Source organism: Struthio camelus, chromosome 5 (assembly GCF_040807025.1).
Source record: "Struthio camelus isolate bStrCam1 chromosome 5, bStrCam1.hap1, whole genome shotgun sequence".
NCBI lineage: Eukaryota > Metazoa > Chordata > Aves > Struthioniformes > Struthionidae > Struthio > Struthio camelus.
The window spans coordinates 79,086,398-79,114,171 of NC_090946.1; the positions used below are offsets into that span (position 1 = coordinate 79,086,398).

Sequence of the window (27,774 nt, forward strand, 5' to 3'; positions counted from 1 at the left end):
GACTCCTTTGAGCAGGAACGGTAAGTAAAGCCAACTGTGTATGGCTGAACTGAGAACCAACTATGGGGGCTCCTTTGAGGAAAGGCTTACTCCAAATAAGTGATCAGATTATCAAATACAGGCAGCAGTAGAAAAATCATGAATAGGCTTCTCATGTTTACAGCAGCGTCTGTGAAGGTCACATTACAAAAACTGAAAAGCCACCACTCAGCTCAGCTGAAAAAGTAATTTGAGAATATTTAATGTGGGAACCTGCACTGAAACCAATTGACTCTGTCATAAAGTATGAATTGTAGAGCTACAGTAAACAGCAGGGAGCCTAATTAATGACAACAGATGAAAATGGCAATTCAGATCAAATGCAGATAACAATGATTAACAACTTATATATTTGAAAGTAAAGATAATAAATGGAAACCCAAAGTAAAATATAATCTGTTCAAAGTCAATATAGCTGAAGGATGTATTCAAATTTACATTTAATATAATTACAACTCAATAAGCTTATCAGTTTTCATAGCAGCCACTCAACAAGCTTGTACGGATTCAGTCATCCTTAAAAGTAAGGACTTGACATTAATAACATAGCAATATTGTTGAAGAAACAGAGACCATGTGGAGTGCAATGCCAACATAATTCTATGTAGGTTTTTACGTAAAATGTTGTACAAGTAGTTGTTCAGCTTACACTGTTAGCTTTAAGAAGTCCTTTCTGAAAAACTATAGAGGAATCTGTATTCAGTTCTATAAACACATAAGGAAGGATGTTAGTCTCAGGCTGAATAACTGAATGCACCCTGCACCTGCAACATGACTTCAGAGAAGTTCCTGTCTTAGTAAGTGCTCTGTAGGACAAGACCAGTCCTGAAACACTAATTTCTGTATTGACTCTCCCCTGCTTTATTTCATCTCTGGGACAGGGACGTTCTTTCATTAATAGAAAGCCTAGTAAGTGATACAATGAGTAGAAAACATTTCACAGCTAAGAGTTCGGGTTTAACTACATGAATTTACCCTGAAGTAGATACCTTGAGATTTTTATCTTCTTTTATTTTGTAGGTTGCTTCTTTCGTGTAGCAATTTAGACTACCTTTTAAAGTATGTCATTCTGGCCTCTTAGTTTTTCACTCTAGAGATTCCCACTCTGACTATTAAGTTAGGTCGGCTAGCAAAGATAACGCAGGGATTTCAAGTGAGAGCAGATGCTATAGACCAAAATTTATAGCAAACTAAAAGTTCAATATTACAAACAGTATCATTCCAATTTCACAATTGCACAGACTAAATACAAACTCCAGTCTGAGGATTTGGGGGTACCATGGTTTGTTACTGAGCCTCTGCAAGAGTAGCAAATAATCTCTTAAGTCTTAATGCTTTGTTAAAGATGGATTGCATCCGCTTCATCTAATGAAGCGCTAGAAACAGCAAAAACCTGACAGATGAGACAGTTTCTCCACATCCATGAAGATATAGGCTTTTACCTCTTTCCCTGCAATATGCTGCCTCTGCAGACACAGCTGAGCTGACAAATCACATATGGACAATAAAACTGGTATCTTCCTTTAATCTTCCAAGACTAATGCTTCCCAGATTTTGTTTCCACATTGTATACACAGATATTTCTCTTTCTCTCTCTCTAAGCCCTAACACAGTTTCACCACTAAAAAGCATCTTGCCTTTTGACACATACAATCATCTTATTTTTAGAACACCCCTTACCCTCCACATCCAGTTTCACACATTGCAAATGAAGGCTACCATAACACGCAAGGAGAATATTTTGCAACATTCCCAAGATAAACCATAGTTACAGTGATGCAACTAATCCTCTAACAGACTTCTGAAGCAGGTGTTCGCTGTTTTCTCAGAATAAGCAAACACTTTCGTACACTTCAAATGTTCTTTTGGAGGAAAAGGATACCAACTAACTGAGAAAGTTTAAAAATCTCAAGAATCATCCCTTTTTTGGGCCCAATTTTCTCTATAACAGTCACCTTCCAATTTCATCTAGTTGTTCTCATAGTGGCTTCAAAATATGCCATGTTTGACTAAGATCTTGCAAGAGTTCTTTATTTCAGTTTCATTACACCAAGACATTAAAAATCATCTTCCTTGCTAGCTTCCTTGCTTCCAGTAGTCAGCTACTCTACTACAAAACTTCTCTTTCGAGTTGCTCTGACTTCAGCTTCTAACTCTCACTACTGATTCTCTTGCTCCAACAGAACACCTTTTAATATCTCATATTTTCCTGGCTGTAGGATGTATAGTTACAGAGCTCAGTGCTTTGATAAGCAAAACAAACTGTGCTCTTCAAGGGGTTTCAGCTTTCATGCAGCAGCAAGTCAAAACTGCTAGGCCACTGCAGTTCAAAAGCAAATCTGTGAGCCCCTTCCTGCCTTGGAAACGACAGTTTCTCCAGCAGCTGTGACAAGTAACTTGTACAACAGCTAGACTGAGCTGCCAGTTTTCATATGATGCCATACAAGTCAGTTGCTTATTTTCCTCCTTCAAATTGTTTTTGCTGCTCCTGTTTGCATCATCATCTTTTTTTTTTTAAAAAAAACTTGACATCAGAACTGAGAACTGCACACAGCATTTCATTAAGCAGCCTCATCAATACTGCCTGTAAGATGCTACTCTTTCATTACTCCTATTACTTTCCATTTCATGCAAGCCAAAAAAATTGTATTATTCCTTTTTACTACAGGATAACTGTAGAAAACATTCTTGTTTCCAAGATACAGTCCCTATAGCAATAGGTACAGGCCCTACTGAAACCCTCTAAATATTTAGCTTTGCTAATATTTTGGTTATAGTTGGAGAATAACTAGCATGTCTTTTAAAAACCTACATAATCAATCCACCTGGACTACTCTAGACAGCCACCTTTATTATTTACTATTCTGACAGCTGAATAGCCACCAACTTTGCTAAATAATTTCCCCCCCCCCCTTTCATATGTTAAGTGTTTAATACAGCAAACCAATTACTGATCTCTGTGGAATCCTATTAGTAACCAGCTCAGGAAATTAAAATTCCCCAATAACTTCTTGGGAATTAAAAGCCAGCTGATAATGGTTAAGATATCAGTATCACATAGTACACCTTCCCATTTCTCTCCTCTTGACTTCTCATACCAGAATATCAGTAGGCTAGGGAAAAAAAATTCTTAAAGAATAAGGGAAATGGAACGCAGAAGTGAGTTACCGTAAGTCAGCTGTTCCACTATCCTCACGCACAACCCTCACTTCACAGCACTTAGTTATTCTTTTCCTGCTCAGCGAAAAACAGGTAAGCTTTTCATATTTACCACAGTAGGAACACATTCAGACAGTTATCGCAAGGCAGCTGAACCACAGTAACTTTTCATCTACAGCAACTTAAGATCATACACAACAGGGTACTGATACAGCTAATCAGCCAAGCTTGCAGGCTGAGGTCCTGAATAAGGCAGAAGTTTGTTGACTAAAGCAAGTTTTCCACAGAGCTAGGCTCACTAGCATAGTATTCCCATCCCGTACAGGGAGTTATAGGAAATTCAGCTGTAAACCTCAATTCTTCTGTTCATCTTTTCATGCTCTTGGCAGACCATGAAAACACTCACTCTTCTAGAATTCCCCCTCTGCTCTAATATCAGCGATCAGTTATTCAAGCCAGCTCTCCTTGGCACTTGCCTAGGATTCTTGGAAACACACCCATTTAAAAGTGGTTTCTCCAGTACGTATTGAACGGACTAGGACTCACTTTATAGCCCTCCTGTGAATACAACCACACTGTTCTGCTTCTTTCCAAATACAAACAACAAATACTTTGCAACAGGAATGAAAAGAAGCCGAAGAGGCGCTGCTCAAGCTTTATCGCGCCCACCCACCTTCCGCAGGAAAACAAAGCCAGGATCTCTCTTGTTCCCAAGAAATGTAAAGAATGCATTGCTACTTTAACCACGCGACAGATACAGTAAGGGACACAATCTAATTGAAAGGGCCAAGAAGCAGCGCATGGCATTCGTGCTATGCTTCTGCCCCCTTCTTCACTGAACAGGAGGGCAAGTAGGTTAGAATAGCACACTCCCTCTTTCCGCCTCCTCCTGCCCTTTCTGAAAGTGTCCTTTATTGTACCAGCATTTATGCAGATCCTCAACAAGTTAAAGAAAGTCCAAAGAAAGTTGCTTCTCAAATGATGATATACCCAGATTCCTTGTGTTATTATGTAGGCAAGCAAGGAATTTCTTTGGACTAGAACCCGGCTTACTGAGTCTCTCCCATATGCTGCTTAACACCCTCACCATGCAGTGTTCTCCCGGGCACTCCAAGTTACCTTCAGCGCAGATGACAACCCCACTTACAATTAGCATTAGGCTCATCCTCCTGTAGTCTTCTCTTCCATTGAGATGGAACAAACAAACACCAGAGCATCTGAATGCTCAACGGTCATGGGACCTCTTCCCCAGCCCTTGCTGAAAGGGCCCATAAAAGCCAGTATTTGCATGGTGCCAAGTCCATAAATAGATGCATTCACCACAATGGTCTCCTTTAAGGAAAATATTTTGGATAAATCTACTCTGATCATCTCTGCTTCCAAAAAAAACACACTAAACGGTAACTAATGTTAATTTTCCAGGCCTACACAAAGCATTGTGAATTGCAGATAGCTACTTCAGTGAAGTATTTTGAAAGAGTGAGATGTTCCTTTACCAATGAGCTACAAACGTACATATATTTGTAAATATTTGTTATCCTGACTTGCACTCAATACTTGTAATTGCTAGCAAAGAGATCACCATACACACTGTGGAAAAATAACTACTCCCCACTAAATTACATAAACAAAAACAGTATTTCAGAGTCAATAAAACTGTAAATGGAAATTCTTATGTGAATTATATAGTTCAGGACTCTAAATGACTAAACTCCATCAGGTGCCAAACTGTGGCATGTATAAGCATCAGACAGTATTTTGTCCATAACCCGACACCTTTACTATAATATTACTTTTAGATTCAGGCATAGATTTAATAGTTGAGACTGTCAAAGGAAAGAAGGTTTAAAACTCATTATGAAAAGACAAAGCATTGCATTTCACCTGCAAAGGACTATGCTACTAACACACAATCGCTTGTTGAAAGCTCTGAAGCATTGCATACCTGCCCTTAGCATAACAGGTTATTAAAACTTCCAAGAACACCTGATGAATACACATCTTCATAATGAAAATGTAATTCTGTAACAACAACTTAAGAGTTAATACTTTAAGGGTCTGTCATAAACGACAGTAAGCGACATTAGGAATACACCATTTTTGATCATTTCAGAGATGCAATTGTTCCCATCTGCAGCTGAGAGCAAAGAAAGAGCCCACGTGGTAACGTAGTTTTGCTACGTTGCTACCAAACATAGTCTTAATAGGTTAAATACTAGAAAGTTTGTTAGAACTCGCATGGATTCTACTGTTGCTGGAAGAACAGCAAAAATGTTGATTAAATTCAATTGCTGGTACAAAATACTACACATATACAGAGCCACAAAACTGTTTATTGCACTTGCTGAATCCTGAAATTCACTGTGCTGGGAAACAGAAGCAGCTGAAGAGGAACAACTTTAACGAAGCCCCACGGGAGTACAAAGATAGGGATAATTGCAGCTTCGTATCGCTGCACATCAACCTGACTAACTTCTGTTAGGAAGCTCAAATATAGTTTCACAAATTAATGCAATTTTTTTTAGTTAAAAAAACAAACAAAAAACCCACACAGCACTTATGGAATAAGTATTCATAAGAGAATAACATGTTTAAATTGTAAGAACAAAAAGAGACTCCAAGAGGAAAAAAGCCAGATCCCTACTGTCAGGCTTCTCCGGTGCAAATGCAACAGGAACAAGCTGAAGTTCTGTCCAGACCTAGAAAGATTAATTTTATTTGTGACACTAGGAGATCACAAATCAGTGTTCTGCTGCTAGACACAGATGATTGACTTTCTACTCCAACTAGCTTCCAAGCAAAATAATAGTTTTGAGGAAATGATAGCTATGAAAGAACAGCATGTATCCTGCATTTTTCCCTTCAGCAGCAAAAGGGCCTAGGACGAGGGAAAATACAAGAACAGCAGAAGAGCTGGAAGTCAACCATAACATGTAATTTTTAAATGTTTGCCTCTGTACATCTTGCTTAGCAAGGCACATAAAGTACTGATTTTAACTATGAAATAGTAAAATAAAGAGGTAACCTAGTGTTACTGATATTCTAATTATGAACATGTTTATGACTCCAAGATCTCCCTTCATCCTGTAGAAAAACATGAAAAACAGTAACACAATAAAATCACCTTCCATCCTGCACCTTCTAGCTACAATTGATACGTTAAGATTCAAAACTAGAAATCCAATGAAGGTTTTAGGATTTAAGCCAGAATTGGTGGCGTTCCGAACTACTTTCTTGCAATACAGGCATCGAAACCAAGTGATTAAGAGAATAATTTGTGGAAAAGCATCATTACATTTTAGATTATTAAAGTATCTTTTCCAGACCCGACACTATATGAGCATATTCTGTCAACACATATTCCCCCCTTCCTGTTGCCACAGTTTGTGTAAGAGCCAAGGGAAGAAATTTGCTATGGTAAAAACAAAAGCAAAACAACGATATTCCCCTACCCCAAACTCAATAGTTTTTCCAGCTCAAGAGGAAAACATAAAATGAAAGTTACCAACTGGGAGTGACGAATCAACATGGTGCAAGTGTTGGTGGTTTGTCTGAAAACCATGACAGACGAACTCCCGTAATTCCTGAGCGTACTGGACTATCTTTACTTTATGTATTCCAGTATGAGCAAGGCTCTAAGCAGTGCTGAGTGGTGTTAAGCCCAGAGCACGTGTCTTAAATATCAAACGAGAAGGAAATTTCTCTTTAAAACTACTATGAGTACAGTTGAAGCGTTTTTCTTTCCAGGGAGAAAATACTCAGCAGGAATCTTCTGGAAAGCCTAATAAAGTCATCTCACTGATGTGGATGATAGACTAACTAGGAAAATAAATAAGGAAATAAAGCCTTCCTGTGTCCCTCACATGCCAGTTACAAAAGAGTCATTGAGCAGAGGAGCACGAGATAAGTAATCAGGGTGCGCGTGCTATGGAAGGGAAAACAACTGCAGAAGAGATTTAACAGATCTTTTTGAACTGATTCAATAAATCAGAAGGCCCAGTTTCTTGTCTTTTATTATTTTTAACATGCACAGGAGATTATGCATAAAGCAGGAAAAGAGAGAGAAGCTGAAAAAGCAGCTTACAGTTTATTTTCCAATTATCTGTCATCTTGTCATTAGAAATTATCAGAGTATGTTTTGCCAAAAGGTACTTCACAACTAGATTCTGTAGGTCAAACTCTTACTTTTTAAATAAATAAGTACAAAAAAGCCCCCCATATTTTAAGTACTCTAAAATTTCGGCAAAGTTCCCAACTCTAACTTGATATCAGAAGGGTGTTACACAGCAGTAAGATAAAAGTAAGCCAAAGTAAGCCAAACCCCCTTCCACCCTCCAAACAAAACCACTAACAAAAAACCAAACCAGGCTGTACTGGTGCACCACAAAGATATTTCTACACCCCTTGATCACCACATCATCATTACACCAGAGGTACATTCTAAGAAAGAGAAAAGTAGTAGTCCTACCAGTTTGTCTAGAACGGCCATGTGAGCACAGTCATTCAGAAGCTCTTTTCTGTCCACACAAACATTACGCTCATCTCTCTCTCTCGCCTTCTCCCAACCGAGCAACTTTGCAGCAATTCACACGAAATGCCAGATCAGCTGAGAAGTCTTTGTTCTATTTACAACCAAGTAGCATCTATACGCAGAAGACAACATGCCCTAGACAGCTATCAACCTCAGTTTCTGCCAAAAGCACTTAAACCTAGACATATTGCCTATTTTAAAAGCTGGGCTTGAAGTGCAGCATGCACTCACCACAACAAACTACTAGTAGGATCAGTAGAAGCAGATCTATTACAGCAAGGCATGATCCTAAGTCAGAGTAGCGTAACACCGACCACGCCAAAAAACTTTCAGTAGGCTTTTGGCCTTTCCACTACAATGATTAACAATGAATAATTGTGTTGAGCTTATTCTTTGAAATATTCTTTGAAATTTTTTAACATTCCATTACACACCTTGCCTAAAAGTACACTCAAAAACCATATTGGGTAGTTAGCAGTCACAAAATAAAAAGATTTAGGTGCATCAGAGATGCTTCATGAAAATAAGACAATTTAATAATGCAACCCTTTAAGCTGCCTCTCAAAAAAAAAAAAAAGAAAAAAAACACACACACAAGTTCTGAGTTTCCTTTAAGTCCAGGCATCTATTCTGGCAACAAGAGGAATGGTATCTAGACTAACGTATAAACCAAAAAATTTAAAGAAGATGCCTAACAAGCAAATCAGTGCGCCAAATGAAAATGAAGACTTCTGGTCAGTCATTGAAAGGAGAACGCAAGTCTTTGTTAATATCCGAAAGAGGAGGTTGAACATGAAATATTTGAAAGAAAAGCTACTTTTTGCTTTCACTGTTCTTCAGATACGTATTGAAACGCACCCTAAAACATTATACAAATTCTATAGAAAAGACGTAGGTGCCTATAATACATCATACTAAGTTCTCTGCTTCCTGTTAAGCAAGCCTGAGAAATCCCAGACTGAAGCAATCTTGAAACACACTGAACAATTATTAGATAAATTGAATGGAGGTATCTTTGGTTTGGATGACATCTTTCTTCTCCTAGCGCTAATAACTCAATTCACAAGGTGGCTAGTGGAAGACCAGTGAAAGCCAGAAAAGTACTATGAGACATTACTTATGCACACCAAAAACCTTTACTGTAGAAAGCCAGTGTTTGCTCATTAACACCTCCAAAGTCAGCAACTGTCAACGGCACACAGGCATATGGGGATCCAGAAGATCTATATTAAGGAAAACATTGTATTTTCCACAGCAGCTGACCATGACAGAATCCAAGTACTGATGGATTTAATTTGGATAGGATTAGAGCTCTAGAGATACTATACGGTACTTGTAAGTATTATATACTACAGTACTTGCTCTAAAGAGATATTAAACCGCAGGAACTTTCAGAGCTCACCTGTGAGGGCCATAAAAGCCCTCACAAGCACAGAAGAGCACCACAAGCAAAATAAGCAGATATGAAGAGTTAGTAATGATACTTGCAAGCGTTTGTAACTGCAATAAAGACATCAGCTGAACAGCAGCACTTACAATGAAAAGAATTCAGTATTTCAGATCAGTACAAGCCCTCTTTCTTGGGGTCTGGGGAAGGGAAATCAGTAGGCCACATTCAAGCAGTATTACCACCTCAATATGGTAGTATCTCCACAGAACGCAGCCTACCTACAAACAAGGGCTTACTGGCTCAGCCAGCTCACTTGAGCCCTAGAACTGGAAAAGGCCTTACAAGTAAGGTACAAAAATTTTGAAGCCGCCGGGGTGGGGAAAATGGAGAAAGGAGGCACATACATTTAAAAAAAATACTAAGTTTTAAACAAGTAGGAGGGCCTTTCATACTAAATGTAGATTCCTTCCATAGGACAGTTTACAAGATGTTACTCAAGCTGTTTTCCACCTTATTGGGATACTGAACTGTAATAAGGAAGCTGTCCAAATCTCAAAGGAATTACTTTAAAAACAAACAAACAAAAACTTAAGAGAGGAATACAAGGACCTTGTACTCCTATCTTATTTACCTCTGTGCAGCCATGTCATCTAGTTGCAAGGTAAGCTGCTTCTGAGGCTAGTGACGCCTCTGGAAGCACATTAATTCTCTGTCAGTATAACTCCAGCAGGAATTTAAAACATAGTCTGTAATGACAAGTGGTCAGAGTACATATAATCTAAAAAGAACTTTGGTACAAAACAGTCAGTGAGGAATTCAGAAGCCTACAGAGTTCCCATATCCAATTTATGCAGCAAATAGAAAAAGAGGCACCTGTAAACACCGCCCGAATCACAGCTAGTCAAAAAAAAAAAAAAATCTGAAGACAAATATGTACCTCTCCAGCCACTGGTGGAGACTGCAAGAAATAGCTTTGTCAGCTTGGTAGTATGACTTCAAAAAATCTGCCTAGAAGACAAATATTTATTTCCAAAGCAGAAAACTGAAATTTTCAGAGTGTTCATATTTCAAAAACTACAGTCCAAGAAAGAAGTGGTGGGATAAAATACTCTCGTAACCAAAAATCAAGTGTAAATAGTCAGTCCTTAGAACATGGTCTCACCTGCTCTCCTTCCTCCTCGGTAAGTGACTTGATCAGCTAGTTAAAGAATCATTTTCATTTTCTCTTTCCTCCAAATTAATGAGCCTTCTTTCACCTATATGCAGGCATAGCAAGAAGGAAAGTTACCTATAAACTACAGAACAGTTTATAATCTGGCACTAACGGTCAGAGCTACCACTGAGCTAGTGCGAGTGCCTTCAAGCTGCAGAAAGAACCGAACCCCGGGGCCACTAGTCATCATGCAAAAGGGAGAACACCGCCATCGTCTTTACAGAAAGCAGCGGATGCTACTACATTGCACACAAAGTCCAAGACTGCATTAGGCATGGGCTCCTCTGGCTAGTAAGAGAGAGTACCTGGTTTCAGGATCCTACTCATCTTGGCTCCTTCTCCAGACTTACTTTGTTTCCGGGCAACATATGCAGCAGAGTTTTAGGTAATAGGTACTTTTACTGTGGAAAAAGTTGTGCCCCTTTAGGATCAGGCAAAATCAGAGCACAGATTTTTAAAACCTGTGTGAGCAAAAGGTAGATACCTCCAAGGGACCTAAGAACTCTTCTGAACCTGGCACTGGGTTCAAGCGTGGCATTTCTTTGTTAGGAGCTAAGTTTAGAGTCACAAGTGACATGAAGTCTTCTGCCTTCCTTGTGTTTGGGGACACATACTCTGCCTCATGTGAGGGCAACATGACATGCTATAGCACAAGCTTGTGTAACAATGTTCATTTTTACAATATAATTAATCTTTAAAACTCACACAAGTTGTCAAGCCAAGCACTCAAGTTTATGCAGACCATTTCTGACACTTAGCTTAAAACAACATGCTACAGAAAGTTCCACAAGCATCAGGTCAGACATTGGCAGCGTTGATATAAGCAACAGAAAACCGGATCTTACAACAGAAAGCATCATGCAGCCTTACCAGCAACTGTATAAAAATAACAGTGGTCTTATGCACAGGAAATCCAAATGAAATGCAATTAACAGAACTCCAACTATCTTGCAAGAGATTACTTATAAGGAATTCACACCTAACCTAGTCAGGCAGAGCTTTTATATGTTTGTGGTCCCCAAGATCTATCACAAAATTCTTCAGAATCCTATCATTAAATTGATGAAGGCAAAGCTCAGCAGCATAAGTCTTCACAAATTCCCATCCACAGTTTTACCTTGGTTTTTCTAGTATGCTTTACATAGAATACCTTCACATGGATCACAGGATAACTGAGGTGAGAAGGAACCTCAGGAGGTCTCTAGTCCAATCTCCTGCTCAGAGCAGGGTCAGCTCTGAGGTCAGACCAGGTTACTCAGGGCTTTGTCCAGTCCGGTCTGGAAAACCTCCAAGAACGGAGACTGCACAACCTCTCTGGGCAACCTGCTACAATACTTGGCTGTCCTCATGGTGAAAAAGCTCCTCCCTATATACAGTCTGAACCTCATGTTTCAACTTATGTCTGTTGATCCTCATCCACCACGCACTACTGAAGAACATGGCTTCATGCTCGCCTCTTCTCATAGGTGCTGGAAGGCTGCTGTCAGGTCTCCCTGAAGCCTTCTCTTCTCCAGGCTGGTTCCCTCAGCCTCTCCTCACAGGTTAGTGCTCCAGCCCCAAACACTCAGTGACCCTGCGCAGAACTCACTCCAGTTTATCACTGTCTGTCTATCCCTGTACTGGGGGGCCCAAAACTGGACACAGTTATTCCAGACACGGTCTCACAAGTGCTGAGTAAAAGGGGATGCACCACCCTAAACCAGCTGTCTTAAAAGCTAGAGCACACAAAAGTCTGCTCCTTCCTAAACATCTAATGATCCGTTTTTCATCTGAACTCATTATCTGTATAAAAAAGAAAAAAAATAAGAAAAAAGGACAATCTGTGAATAACCACATCCAAGTGTGAATTACACACTTTGAAGCCATGGGCAGAAGAACAACAACAAAAAAAATCCATTTGGGATGCTAGCATCCAACTCATGTTCTACCCACCTCATTAAAACTCATATATTCTGCAACACAGTAAGTTAGGGCAGTAGCTAGTACTACTGTATTAAAACTTCAACTAATTTCAAGCAAGAACAACTCTAAGGTTTTAAAGTCTTTAGAGGGCAGAGAAGTCACCCCCTCCCAAAAAAAGAAACACCAAACAAAAAACCTGAGTGAAGAGATCTTCAACAGCAACCACTCACCACTCTCCCTCACCACCTGCTCTCCTCCAAAAACTGAGGACAGCTTTCCATATTACAGTAAGACTCACTCAGTTTGAACTACTGTTTTCTCATCAGAGGTTTTAAGATGAAATGTGAGCTCTTCCTCTGAACTTCTTAAACTCTACAAAAGAGTCTTCAATATAATCAAACAAGTGAGAAAGACCAAAAAAGCAAATTGGGACTTGGCCATATATTTACATACTCCTCTGGCCACTACAAAACAATCTCTGTCCAGTAAACATGCATGTCCCCAGCACATACACTAGTGAACAGGCCTACAAGGTAAATTTATACCATTTGTCTGCTATTATCATTCGAAGCTTACTGTCAAAAGTCTGGTTAGTCCCCTGCTTTCTCCCCCTCAGATTACATGAACATAATTTAATTTCGTATCATTCAGAGTGCTGAACAATCCTTACATCCTACTGTTTAGGCACCCACTTGGATAGTGCTTGCTCAACACAATGATTGTCACAAAGCTCTGCAAAACAAGGGAGCAAACCATAAAAATACAAACGGAAAATAAGGTTCAAGATTAATTTTAGCATTCATAGCTTTTTTTTAAGATATTACAAAGCATCTCCAAGCAGCCACAAGTGGCATTGCCTTTATATTTTTGGCCAAAACATTTGAATTGTTACTGAGATACCTTTGGGGGAAAAAAAAAAAATCAGTAAGGCTATAATTCCATTTTTTAGAGCACCGGGGGGGAGGGGACAGAATTAATAGCTTAGCTTAATTAGAATCAGTCACTCTTCTGAAATAGCTTCTCTGCTTCTACTGAATGCACCAGAAAGCAGTGGAGAGCTAGCTCTAAGCCAAACTGATGATGGATTAAGAATGGTAGTATTGCCACAAGTAGGAAAATCTTCCCCCGAGCAGCACTCCTGAGAACAATGGGGAGGGGGAGAGAACACACACACACACACACACACCCTCCTTGAGTGTCTGGAAAAAAGTTTTCCTTAAGGACAGCAGATTACCTGAAGCTCCTCAAAATATGAGATATCCACTGCACCCGAACCCGTTAACTCCATTTGAAAATGACTCGAGATGGAAGTAAGTCTGAGATTAAGATACCTAAACTGGTATAACTAACCATACATATAAGATCTCTAAGCTGCTACAGAGCCAATGGAGCCTTGCCAAAATCAGCTTGCTCTCCAACAGAGACATGCAGCTTGGGACATAGCAAGCATATAAACGTAGGTGTCAGTCTCAGACTGAATGCCAGCCTCAACAGCCCTATCTGACGCTCCCTTCAATTACCTCCAGCAGTAGGAGCTGCTGAAACAAATAGTTCATCGTTTCTACAATCCTTGAGCACCGTTACGCTAGACTAAAACCAAACACCACAGAGCTGCGTATTCAGAGCGGAGCAGAGGACAGAACTGTTAGGCTTGCACTGTAGCTAAGCATTACATGGAAAACACTAGAACAGAAAGGATTACTGCTTCATGAAAGCTGTAACATTTGCTTGCTGATGCAGAACTATCATTTCTCTTGGTCTCTGCACAGCCCAACAACCCTACCTGAGGCAGGAGATGTACCATTTGTTATGCTCCAAAGTCTTCTGCTTTTCAGACATTTGTTTGAAGCTACCCAACTCTTTGACCTAGGAGCGCGGCTTTGTGTGCCTGTTTCAAAACACAAGCTTCTTAGTACTTTCAAGGTTAAATATGGTGAGCTCCAGTCAACGAAGGGAAACTAATCACTACTTGAGTCTACCATATTCAGTATGTTCATGCTGCCATACTACACGATCATTTTCCCTCATTACCCATATTTGGTATTCGTGTGTGTATTTTAATCATTATGGCTAAAGTTCAGAAAGATGACTTTCTGCACAGAATTCCTGACCATATGCTCATGCTGTCACAGAGAAAAATAAGGGCCCTAATTTTGTATTTTATAAAGTATACCTTCATTAAGAACAGATAAAGTAACTGCAGGAAGGGGAAATCCCTCCGCAAAGCGATAGAATCAGATGATGCAATGCCACTGCTTCACCATCACTGTTACGTGAACTCACATTTTCAGAAGTATTTCAAGGAGTTTTACAAACAACAGCAGACAAAACAGCAGGGAGTACAAAGATATTAGTACAGAGGGCGATTAATACTAGAACACTGAAGTTTAGAAACAAATTTACGATCTCACAGAGATTTGGAGGAGAGAGGCAGGATGATGTGGCAGGGTTTTTTGGTTGGCAGCAATAGAGTCAATGTTTATGATAAAATATCAAAGAACAGGACTTAAGAAAACTTTGAGGGGGAAGAGAAATTAGAAAGAACACTTTTGAGTTATTAGATGTTTAGCAATTCAGCTTTCCAAAGCCAGTTTTCCATTTGGAACAAAATAAGAGCAGCTGTCCATGCCTGAAGTGAGGTCAGCTTTGTTCTTGGCTGCCTCCCACCTGGACCACCAAGGCACTTCCTTCTTCCTGACCTCAGCAGTGGAAGACTCCTCGGTGGGCTGAAGCAAGAAGAAAAGAGTATGGAAAAATAAATGCTAGCATAAGAAAATCAGGCAGGGCAGAAGACGACTTTCTGCATGTCTTAAATATAGTGGGCTTGCAGTCACTGTCCTATTCAATATCTCCTCCTAACCTGCTCTGTAAAAATTAAATAGGAAGGAAAATTTAGATATGAAATACAGTACTATCAAATGTGCATCTTATTTACCCATAATAGTTCAATACTTCTTTGTCCATCCATGCACTTTTTTGTCAGCATTATGCCCTGAACTTTTGCCTTAGCAACACTCACTAAGAACTCTCAAACCTCAAGGGGGGGAAAAAAAAAAAAAAAATACACCTCTCCCTCAATTTCTCTCAATCATACAGTTTCCCCAATTACCTCTCCAGGAATTCTGGACTCTGAAGGACACTGCGTGTGTCATGGTTCGTTGTGATCTCTCAAATTTACAGCACAGCATACTGTGAAACACCACATTTATTTTCACAAGCTCATTAAAAAAACCACACAAGTGAATAAGCAAGCAAGGGGTTAACTGCTTTGCTGCGGACTAGCCTAAATTGTCAGTTCTATAGTTACTTAACTCACTAGTCTGCTGATTTGTTAACTTGAAAACTTGTTAATATCACATAATTATAAGCAAAAGTTTCTTAACCAATAGTGAGAGTGCTCATCCTTCCTGCTCCATCATGGTGCAGGCATCCCCTGAACTGCATCGGGAAGCACGAGAGCGTTAGCAGTCCAGCTGGTGGATCCACTTCAAAGGCTGTTTGGGTGAGCTGACATATTTGTACCTTCTAGCTAGGAAAGTTTGGTCTACGCCATCTCTGTTGGTCATTTCAGTCACTGGGCAAGCATTTACTTAATTCTAAGAGTTTTGGTCTTGTCTGGTGCTAACAAGCAGTTATTGCCAGGACAGCAGACCTCATTCATTCTTTGTCCTTGAGTGCCTAGCGTATGTTTTGCTCTTGCTTCAGTCTAATGCCGCTGCTGCCAGCATACATCAGGCCTTAGCATGAGCTGTGCGTTAGGCCCAAGGCCTGAGCAGGAGTCAAGCAAACAGTCACAGCATGATGAACACACGCTTAGCCCAAGTATCAAGAAGGAAAGAGTTCCAAAGGGAGAGAGGTTGGTTGTTCAGGTGTGTGATCAACTTATATCCATCCATACAGTCAGGGACTCCATGCAGAACTATCTGCAGACCCAGTCTGCGGGAAGCAAAGGACTGAAGGACAGCTTTCCTCAAGTATAGTCTCTCGATATTTCAGTAATAGTATTGCATTATGCAGGTGAAATGTAACTGCAGCCAATCTCCAGAGTGGAAGCATTCTGCAGCAATGGTCAGGTCACTGGGATATAAGAGAGACAATGGGCATCAGCACAGCTATGAGAATGAAGTCACCTGAATTGGTATCACCAAACCTTAGGACATTTCTGGTAGGGACCAGCAGCTCCCTATCGCTGGACAAATTTAGTCCTGTCAATATAAAAAAAAGACAGCGTAATTCAGACTCAGGCAGGCATGCAGCTTATTAAGAAGGGGAGGGAAAAGGTAGAATAATCTCCCGATTCAGCTGAAATTAAGCCTCAGCAACAGCAGCTGCTTAGGAAAAAGCAATGTCTGGGGGCAGGGACAGGCACTCTAATCCCTACAGGCTGTAACACATACCCAAAGAGAACAGTTTCTATAGAGAATTCCCCAAAGTGCTAGAGAACAAGCAGACTGCCCCAGGTTCCAAAAAAAAAAAACTAAAAAAAAAAAAATAAAACACTATCCATTAGGGATGTGAACATACTAAATTCAGGTCCCATAAAGCATCGATTCCTGGTTTGGAAGAAAACTCATTAAGCACTTTGCAGAAGCTAGACAATGAAAGAAGCAGCTGAAACAGCTTCAGTCTGTGGGTATACAGCAAGTGTCACCATCACCTGAAATCTAATCCTACAGGGTGTCTCTTTAGTTACACTTAACTAAGACTTGAGATTAACCAGCAATAAAACCAGAAATTTGCTTTGCTGCAGAGCAAGCAAAAGCCCTCTTTTATGTCATCAGGAAAGTTTCAGGTTATTTTTAGATGATCTGCTATCAAGGACAACATCCATCACCAAGGCTGAGCAGCACTGTCACAGACACAAGAGCTATCCAAGCTGAAAACTGGGACTGCTTTGTCATCTAAGCCTCCAATCCACTGGAAGGTCTGGAAAATTCTGCAGGTACAGATAACTATAGAACAGGCCTCAGAATCAAGATTCCTTTGGTCACACAGGAGCCATGAAAAACCGAAGCCATGTTTGTTTCCCTTTTCTTTACCCTGCATTAAGGCAGAATAGGAAGAAAAACTTATCTCAATATCTCAAACCAAGAAGAGAGGGAATAGTTCCAACCGGCACTTCTGGAGCCACAAAAGTGGTACCTGTTGATGTCCAAGGCTGAGAGAATAACGTTGGCATAATCCCAGTTTGAGGAAAATCACCGTTAGAACACTGGTCCCATTCTCATGGGCCACTAGTCGAATACCAAGCCAATAGTCAACTGAGGGAGAACTTGGGGGGGGGGGGGGGAGAGAATGCAAATCTGACTTCAGTCTACTAAATCTGCAGTTTTTCAGTACGAGATGGACTGATACCCCTCCTCGCTTACCAATGTAAAAAAGCAACAGTGACAGTATCCGTCATTCCCCAACTGCAGTGACCTTGGTATCAAGCTCATGCTGGGTCTAAGCTCACTCCAGTATGCGGTTGGTACTCTGACGAAAACTGAGCGCTGTAGGACTGAACAAGTTGGCAGTGCTGGGCCTATAATGAGCTTCCTCAAGTCAAAGTGATAGGCATCTGCTATTACCAAATTAGAAGGCAGAGGTAAAGTATACTACCACAGGCATTATCTCATACCAGGCACCTGCAGAGTCCTGAACTTCTTGACGCACTGGCAGAATCACTATGGACAGTAGACATATGCAGAAATTAAAGACAAGTTTGTACAACCACACGTGCAGTCTTGCATGGAGGTCATGAAAGTACAAGCTCTGACATACACCCAACAGCTAGACAAGCTTGTTTTCAGGGAAGGACAGCTCATGAGATGATCCAAAAAAAGATAACCATCTTGTGGAAGCCCAGCCAGCTTAAGTGCCAAAAAACTCTGAATTGCTCCTCTGAACTCCAGACCGAGGACAATATTTCTCCACATAGCGCTAAAGAGCTTGGAGCATTCAGTGAATTAAGCATCGTAAGAACTTTGCTGGGGATATACTCCTTCTACACAGATTATCCAGATAAGGTACTTCCTATTTTCACCCTAAAATCTTTGTGAGGCTCTCCGGTGCTGAGGAGGAGCAAAACAGCAGAATCCCAAAACAAAGCAGCCTTGCATCCAAAATAAAGCACAAGTACTTCTCAAGCAAAGACCTACAAGGCTGCGGAAACAGGAATTTGTTAGCCTTACAAGTCAGACACCCTCCTAGTACTTCACTTAGTGAACAGACAAAAATCAGTTACTCGTTTTACAGATGTACTCAAAATACAAAGCCAGAAATATTTATATTTTGTTTTTTCCATCAACATATCTCAAAGCACTCTGGAAAATAAATACTCTTTAATTTGTAACATAGGAGTATCAGTAATTAATTTCTTTGTAAAGTTTTTTTTTTTTAATCATGAAACTTGAATTATTTTGTGTTTTCAAAATAATTGCCATTCCCAAAGTCTAAAGTCATAGGAGTCCTGTCTACAGAGTTAGATGCGGTTCCATCTTCTCCGTTCCAGAAAAGCTGTTCCATACTGCTGTGATTCAGCACATTTTGGAAAAAAATGAGGTAGTATACAGTGCTTCACCCCCTTAAGACAACTTCACTTGGGTATTATAGTTTGAGTCACCAGAAAAAGCATACATGTCATTACATCCACGTTCCTCTCGTCACCAGGTTTTCTTTAATCATGAAACAATCTAATTCGTATCGGCAGCAACAGATACTCCAAGGACCTTCAGTTTCACTAAAAGAGGATAATGCAAGAAAAATAGGCACATCACTGTATGGTAAGCATCTTCATAGTGCCAAAGAGATCTGTCTTCAGTTCTTTGGAATCTGTCTTCAGTTCTTTGGAACAAGTCTCAGGCAAAGACAGGCTCTCTGTGTAGTAGACACTATGAGAAGACACTACACTCTTCAGAAATCTAGAATATGACTGTCTCTCTCTGTTGGTGCTTTTCACTTCAAAGCGATTGTGAAGGCCAACACTTCAGGCTTATGTAAGAGTCTCCCCATGACAGAGCAAAGTTTCCAAAACAGCAGTTAGGAATTCCTGTAATATAGATGCTAGCAGTTTAACAGGCTTTTTAGCAGTTGCACACTAGCCCCTGTAGTCATCAGGCTGTTCATAATTATGCTGCAGCACAACCCACCCAAACATCTGAAACACATAAGCAACTTGCCATTATTATTTAATACCCCAGGGAGATTGTCACCTAGTAATGCCAACTTGCTTATCAGCATCACAGTTCAGCATTAACAGCCATGATGTGTCACCCCCAACTGTCAGCAAGTTGACAAAGCAAGAGTATCATTCAGGCAAAAACATTTGAATCAGATGAAGCTGCATGAACTGAGGCTATATCAGTTCCAAGCTTTCTCTTAATTTTAGAGAAGTTCAGACTACCCAGCTGTCAAGAGGAAACACACTTCTAAGACGAGATCTGTCCCAGTCAAGAGTCTAAACAGAATAAATGTCTTAAGAGGACAAAACATAAGCACTACACTAGGTGGTCAAAAAGTTTCCACTCTAAATCCTTAGAGTGGGGAAATTGTAGAAATCAGTCAAACTGGAATGAGTTAGTTTTAAACAAGTCATCCTGTATGAAGCTGAAGTACTGAAACTGTCAGCCTTCACTAAAACGAGAAGCTCTGCTACCTCTAGTGCAAATCCTATCTGTAGCTTTTCCTGTGGCTAGAAGAGTTGAAGATACTCCCCGATTAGGCACCCAAGGTTGGCAGTGTCTGACTTTACACCACAACTTTTTAAACTCAGCTAGAATACACTGTCTCTACTTTACCTACCTATCTATTTCCACAAGACTGAATTTCCTCCGGTTATTTTTGAAAGGGTGTAAGAGGTTGCAAACTGATGGAAATAGAGCAGTGCTGGCTTCCTAACAAACAGGAGCAGAAGTGTGTAAGGGGAAATGGAATCCTCCAGAGTTCTGTAATGCCAGCCATGGTGCTCAGCACACTTTCCTCAACTCTGAAAGGATGTTCAGAAATACAAGTAGAACCTGCTCTAAATACTGATTTAGAGCAGATGTAGTCCGAATAGAGCTTAACTAGAAAGCGTTTTCTGATCTTTTGTCTACCCTCTGAACGGATAGCGTAAAAACAAAAACAGTGTTCAGGCAGCAAAAAAAAATTGTTGAAGTCCTTGATAATTTTAATTTTCCTTCCTTCACTAAACAAATGGTTTGTGTTAGAAAACACTAAAGAACGATTTTTCCAAAGCCTCTCGCGTGCATCCTGCTCAATAGGGCCCAAAAGCTCAAGAAGCAGAGCTTCAAATTGGGTCATAGTTGGTATTTATCAAGTCATACTAATAAAATTGATCTAAGCATTTTCTTCTGTCTAAACATTCCCTACTACTTGCAAGAACAACGAGAAATGGGCTTTAGCATGTTAAGATGATGCTTATTTAACATAAAAGGGCATTCTACGCTGATGTAACTGTTATTCAAATAGACTCAGTCTGATGAGCCAAGAAAAAGCTGCCTCTGCACAACTCAGGACTCTCCAGATACCTATGTGATTAAGTTACTTCAGAACAAATTAGTGCTCCATGAACTGATTACACCATAAATAACCCCAATAGGAAAGAAGTCACTGACAGAGACAGTATCCTCATGACCTCCATAGCTCTCATCTAGAACAAGTGCCAAAAGCTGCAAGTTCCTAAAAACATTTTTGTTCTTCTTGCTCAAAATTCACAAAGTACTTCAAAGCAGATACAATAGCTACATTAGACAACTAATCACAGGAATCCTACACTTACATTTTCTCTAGTCACCCAAAGCACAAGTTACAGCTCTCTCCCCAACCTAATAACCATTTGTATGGCTGCATTTTGCCCTTTTCGAGGAGCAGCACGAAACTCGAGTAGAGTTGCAGGAACTCAGCCAGAGACTGTATAAGCTGCTGTTGTGATAGTAGGAGACAGAGGCCAACTCGGCAGATAATCGGACTTGAAGTCAGAAAGATCCTCCCCAGTCAGACTGAAATAGCAATTTCATAGGGGAGAAAATAAGTTGCCTTTATTGACCACAGGTTACCAAAAGAAAGTTTTGATCCCAAGAAAGCCATTCGTAATATCAAGGCACACCTCCAAAAAGGTAGGGCTTTTTTTTTTTTTTTTTTTTTTAAATTGAACTCTTCAGGTCAAAGACATTTACAATCTTCTGTGAAGTCACTATTAATAACCAACAAAAATTCAAGTGCTAAGTACAACATCCAATTGTTAAAAAGAACTTCTAGTGCTTGCTGGTAGTATTCTCCTGCCCATTGATTCAAACACTTTGGAAGGTCTCAACTAGCAACTAAGCTAATTAACTTCCTACCTACTGCTGGGATAGGATTTATTCATGCTTCAAGAGCAATCCAAGGGAAGGAATCCTAGAAGGCTAACGTCAACCCCTGAAGTCTTGTGCACACTTCATGTTTCCTAACGTCCTACTTAGCTCTACTCAAATGCACACGGAACTCCTTGTTAGTGTTTTCAACCTATTCAGTAACAAACACCCACAGAGGTAAGTCCAAAGCATTAGAAACCAACAAAGACATCTAATGTATCAACATCCAGAATCATGGGGGAACTACACGACTTGACAATGAAATTATTGGCAGTGCTGAGCACGCAATACAAGCTACCAGCCCCCCTCATGCAGGGACAGAGGAGTTCTTGCCACCTAACTAACAACATGCAACACAGGTTACTGTTGACTATAACGAAAAGGCAACAGCAATTTGGTGCAGGTATCCAATTTATATTTGAATTAAGAGATCACACAGACTCACAAGAGGACCAGGAAATCAAATGTGCAAACTACCTTAGGGAGTGAAGGCCCAACCGTGTTTGCACAGAAGGAAAGCATTAGCCTAACGGCCCACTGAACCAAAGGGGATGTGTACAGGAAGATGGACATCTCTGCTTGGCAGAGGTTGGAATCATAGTCTTATTTATACCCCGTCCCCCCAACCTACTTAACTCACTTTCAGGACCCCATCATTCCCAGGCTATTATTTGGAAAACTCATATCCCCCACTCAATTTCAGTTTGACACTCACTGAAAAAATTCTATAATCATTTTGGGCACGAGCAGACCCAAAGCTGAGTTCCACAGCATAGCTGTTGTGTGTGAAAGGCAACAGCTTAAAACAAAACAAAATAACCAAAAAAACCCTGAAAAACTCAGCAACAGAACAGCCCCATTCAAAACCAGAAGTTGTAAACAGTTCTAATAGCATGAAAATAAAAGTAAATCCTAGTTGTGTCATGATGAGTTATGACCAAAACGTGCATCTAGAAGTTCTGTAGTCAGAAAAAGGTTTTCCACAGACTGTATTTTAATCAGCTTTCACAACAGTCGTCGTCTTCGTCAGGAGACCTACGTCTTTTTTTTCAGGTTAAAGGCGTGCCCACATACGCAAACAAACAAGAGAGCATACAAATTGTAGGATTCTTTTATTACGGTAAAACCAATTTGGTCCCTGCTGGAAAGGTCTGTCTCAAATGGCCTGAATTTTGGAAAACAACAAGACTATTATAAAATCCCTAACTGGTGCCTAAGCACAGATTTAATAAAATAAGTTTTAAAGACAAGTGCATAATGTTGAAGAATGTATGCATATTTTAATAGTATGTTAAAAAAAGAAAAAACAAAAAAACAAAAAACAAAAAACCACACCAAACTTGTAACTTCTTACCCAGTGTACTGCTTCCCCCCAAAACATATCCATACATCCTCAGTAGGCCAAACAGTTCTAAATTATCTTCTTCAGCACCTCCAGAAGGCAGAGTGGCAAAAAACAAACACTCCAGCAGCAAAAAACAAAAGGCACTGATTCACATGTAATTATTGCAGCTAAATTTACTACTGAAACCATCGCTACTCCAGCTGTCCTTGACACCTGCATAGCAGGGACAATGGAACATGACAAGCATCCTCTTAAGATCTGCTGCAGTTTTCAGTCTGACATACTGACTTAAATTGGCAACAGCTTCTGTTAAGATAAGGGCCCAAAAACCATATTAGCACAAAACCAGCAAGGCACCTTATTTACACATCCATGCCACAGCCGTGACACGCAGATGGAGACAGTGCTTCAGCCACCTATGTTAAATCAACCACCAAATGAGCATCAGTAGCCCCAAGAATAACTTTTCTTTCTACTCAAAGATTCACTTTACACAGCAACAGACAAGCAGAGCGGGACAGAAAAGTCACATCTGAAAAGTTACAAGGAAGGATGTAAAGGAAGGAAACTTGTTAATATCCTGTGTGCAATGAAAGTTACTACTGTTTTTTCTTCCCTAAATAAGGGCTAGATTGAAAGACTGAGAGCAGAACAAAAATTCTGGTGTCAAATTGCACGCTATTTTCCAAGAATAGAAAAGCTTCCCCTCTCTCTCTCCTCAGTTTGTCTGTGTTTCTGGAATCATTTACAAAAGTTCTATGCAGAAGCCATTCATAATAAAACTGATTTAGGCTCTGGTTTCTAAGATGTCAGAAAAGCCTATGAAAGTATTTTAACATGTAAACGTCCTTTTTTGCACATCTGAAAGAACTGCAATCCACTGCACCACTGTTCTGGCACATGGCCACCAGCCTTGCCGTAGACAACAATACAAATACACAAAAGCTCTTTTGTAAGAGTTCAGAGAACGTGCAAAAGAGTACATTCAACCTGGCATACCTACCTGAATTCAAATCCTCAGAAGGAGGGACTTTAAGGTCTCAGACCCTAGCTATCTTGATAAGGGCACTAATTTGTACAGCACATATTCTACCTACACTGCAATAACAGTGCAGATGAACATTAACCAGATACCTAGCGGTGTCTGGCAGGTGTTTAAACATTTTCAAACACAAATGCCACAATACTATCCAAAGCCCAAATGCTTAAGATTATTCTGTGAAAACACGTCCGTTTCCACCAGCTACATAAAACATGTTTTTTCATTTATTAACTTTCAAGCAACAGAAGAGTTCACTAACGCACAGAGAGATGCAACAGACCTTTCTTTTCAAAGGGTGATTTCATCAGTGAGATTCAACTCAAGTAGTTTCATTTTGAAAACAGGAACACTGAAACATGTTTATAGAAAGTTTTAAGCCAAAAGACTACATATTTATCTACACTATGCAGCAGCTGTACAATCAAAACAACACCACACAAAGAAACACAGCTCTGGTATGCTATATTTTGATAAGTTTAGATGTATGGTATGCATTATAAAAGAAAATGACACGCTATACTAATTTCTTTGTCAAACTTTCACTGTTAAGCAAGAAACAGCAGGAAAGAATTTGAAATTAAGATAGATGTTATTCTTTTACAACTGACGCACAAAATTGGAGGGGATTGTAGAACTCCGATTGATCAATAATTGAAAAGTCCTGCTGTGAGCTACCAATAGACTAAAAACAGGTCATAGCCACTGCAGTATTGAATTACACTCAACATAATAAGATTTCAACTGCTTCTGTTCAGGAGATAACTGTGTTAATGACAGCAACCACCCAGCATCTCCAGCTTTGTAACACTGCTTTTACCACTACAGGGAAGCAAAGGTACTGAGCCACACATTCAAGAGGTGATATGCGCAGATCAGAACTAAAGTTCCTAGGCAGAACTTAAGACAGCCTAGAACCACAGAATAACTTCCAGCATACTGTACACAACTCCACAAAACAGCTTTTCCTATCTAACTATTGCCAGATGGTGGAGGAACCACCATATCTAAAATGCCTCTTACAAGTCCATTCCACATGTTCAGGGCTACTAAGTTAACTTAGGTAACCACAAAAAGTCATATTTGACAAACAATAATTCATAACTCAAAGCAAAATCTTCAGACTATTTATAGAGCTCCAGTTCCAAAACATCCTCAGTGAAAGCCAAGATTCTTACATTCAGCTACTCGATTCCCCCAACTTCATCTGCAAAATAACACCTGGACACATGGCCAAAACATACCCTAACATTCCAAAAAAGCAATGCAAGTGTCCAAGTTTAACACCTGATGATTCACAACCACCATGAATTCCCCGGGTTCAATAAAGCTGTAGCTAGCATTTAGTTTTCTACCGCTTCAGTCTAGACTTGCTCCAGGACTTCAGAGATCCAGCCATGCAATGAGTATTTTAAAAATCTACAGTATTTTTTGAGGTAACACAGATCACAAGAAATTAGCTTGAGAAAGAACTTATTAGTCTGCAGGTGGCAACTGTTTTGTAGTTACTGAAATACAAAAAAGTAATGTACGCTTCCCACAAACCATTCACTTCTGTGAATGCGACCACAGACTGCTCCCTCCAATTCAGTGAAAATTCTAACCACTTTTCCCTTCTGGGAAAAGGGTCTGAGAGAGGAGAGAAGGTGACTGTTCACACCTTGAAACATATCGGGCCCCCTGCACATTAACACAGACAGTTCTATAGAGCTGTTTGTTGTGTTGATGTTTTTACTTCGCTTCCCCTCCTTCACCTACACCAGACTTCAGGTGAAAACATGTATGCAATATCATTATTAGCAACACAAGTGAAAGATTCAGAGAGATCATCGTATTTTTTTTTTTTACACCATGTCGCTTATCTTTGTGAAGAGGAAACAGACATACCTATCTTATACTTCACTGAGAGAAGAATTAAAAATACTTCTTACATTTGCATCAGATGATTATCCTGTGGCTCAGATAACCAAACTGTCAGCACTAATAAGCCAGCTTTCTGAACAGGGGCAGAAGGGTCAGATTAACTCATACCTGAGGTTGAAGACTCTTTAAAAATCAGTAACCAGATTAAAAGATAAATATCCCTAGAAAGAGAAGCCACTGTAGACTTTCCATCAGAACAAATATTCCCGATTATCACAGAGTGAACTGGCAGCAAGACAAGTCAGACAGTGGTATTACAGGAGTTGTTCTTGACCCAGGATCACCAGAAAATGGAATTTTCCTGCTGTCACATACCTTGGATGCTTGGGGCGTAGAAATCACATGAACAGCGCTGGGCTTAACTCCATTTGCCTTAGGTCGCTTATAGAGGGCAAATCTGCTTTTCCTGCGTCCTCTGTCACCATTAGGGAGGGAGCCATTATACCTACAAATAAACAAATAAGTTTGGAATAAAACACCAGTAATTTGGAATACAGCAGGAGATCTGGTTACAGCAGCCTGATAGTGTCAAACATACAGTCAAAAAAACCAAAAAAAACCACACCACACACAGCCAGGGTAAGCTGCTTCCTAGAACCCTAAGTTATTCTGTGTTCCAGCAGTTTCTCTCAAACAATAATTTAATTTTATTCATCATTAATATGGTCATCAACTGCAGATGAAGCACTGAGTTTGTCAACTACAGAAACACTTATTCACCTTTAAAACTAAAGGAATTTGCAAATACTAATTCTTGTCTCTTTGTTTTATAAAACAGTTTTAGAAATATTTTTACCCTACAACCCCCCTCCCCACAGCTCACACAGAAAGGGAAGAAAGGAGGAAGAAAGGAGTAACTAGGAAAATTTAGGGGCAAACCAAACTCTAAGTGAAAGGGATTTTGCTCTAATCATATCAGAGTTTTTGAAAAAAACTCAAAACATCTAATCCTAAAGGCCTGATTTATTATTAAAGAAAGAGGATGCAAGTGCTTTTGATTTATGTGAAGATATCTGAAGACTCCTTAACGACTTCCTTTATCAGGTGTAACACATCGCCTTCAACAATCCTTTCATCTGCCTCTGAGGACAGAGCCCCCAGTTATCCAGAGAAGTCCTCAGCCTCAAGGGGACCTAGATCCTACCCCAAGGAAGGAATTTCTAGGCGACTCCTTTGCAACATAAAAGCACTGAAATCCCATCTGCACAAAAGATTTAAGAAGGGCAGATGCTTCTCATCACAGCAGCTTCACATATAATGTTCTTGAAAACTTCTGACTGGTCTACAAAGATGTCTCAAGGGTTTTACTTTACTGCATAGATACCTCTTCCATTCCTGATCTTCAGGGATTTCATACTTTTGCCTGAAGAACTACAGATGTAGTTCCACTTATACATTTCAGTAATCTTACTGGTGAAGTATATTCTATACTGATCATGGATATTCCTCTCCTACAGCCTTTACAATTAAAAGCTAACATCGCAGTGAGGAAAAGAATCTGAAAGAAAGGGAAGAAGATTTATAACCAGTTAGTTCCCTGGAAAGCAAAAGTATATTTAAAAAAAAAAAAATGAGAACTCAATGTATTTTTAGGCAAATACTTGGGAGTTGCTCAGCTCTGCGCGCAGCACCACGCTACCTGCAGATTAAGGACGCTTCTTTGTAGCCTCATAGAAGGCTAACAGTCACCCCACAGCTCAGGTTGTGAGAGAAGTTCTATGGCAATTAAAGACTAGAAAAAGCAATGCATTACCCCAGAACCTTAGCTTTCTTATCATTACCACTTTGCATAGGTAATTAACAGGTCTGCATAACAAGGAAGTGTACTTGGAGGGCTTTTTTTAAAAACAAAACAAAAACCAAACAAAAAAACCTGGAAAATATGTAGGGGATGAAAT

The 27,774-nt window shown here is 39.9% G+C and overlaps 1 protein-coding gene across 2 annotated transcripts in view; it reads right to left on the reverse strand.

The window, feature by feature from the left end:
* The window catches only part of PELI2 (pellino E3 ubiquitin protein ligase family member 2), an 84,132-nt gene that overhangs the window by 30,062 nt on the left and 26,296 nt on the right, over positions 1-27,774 (reverse strand). For both annotated transcript variants that reach the window (XM_068947459.1, XM_068947460.1), the window contains exon 2: positions 26,192-26,321. In XM_068947459.1, coding sequence (XP_068803560.1) covers positions 26,192-26,321 — 130 coding nt within the window. The remainder of the gene's footprint in view (positions 1-26,191; positions 26,322-27,774) is intronic.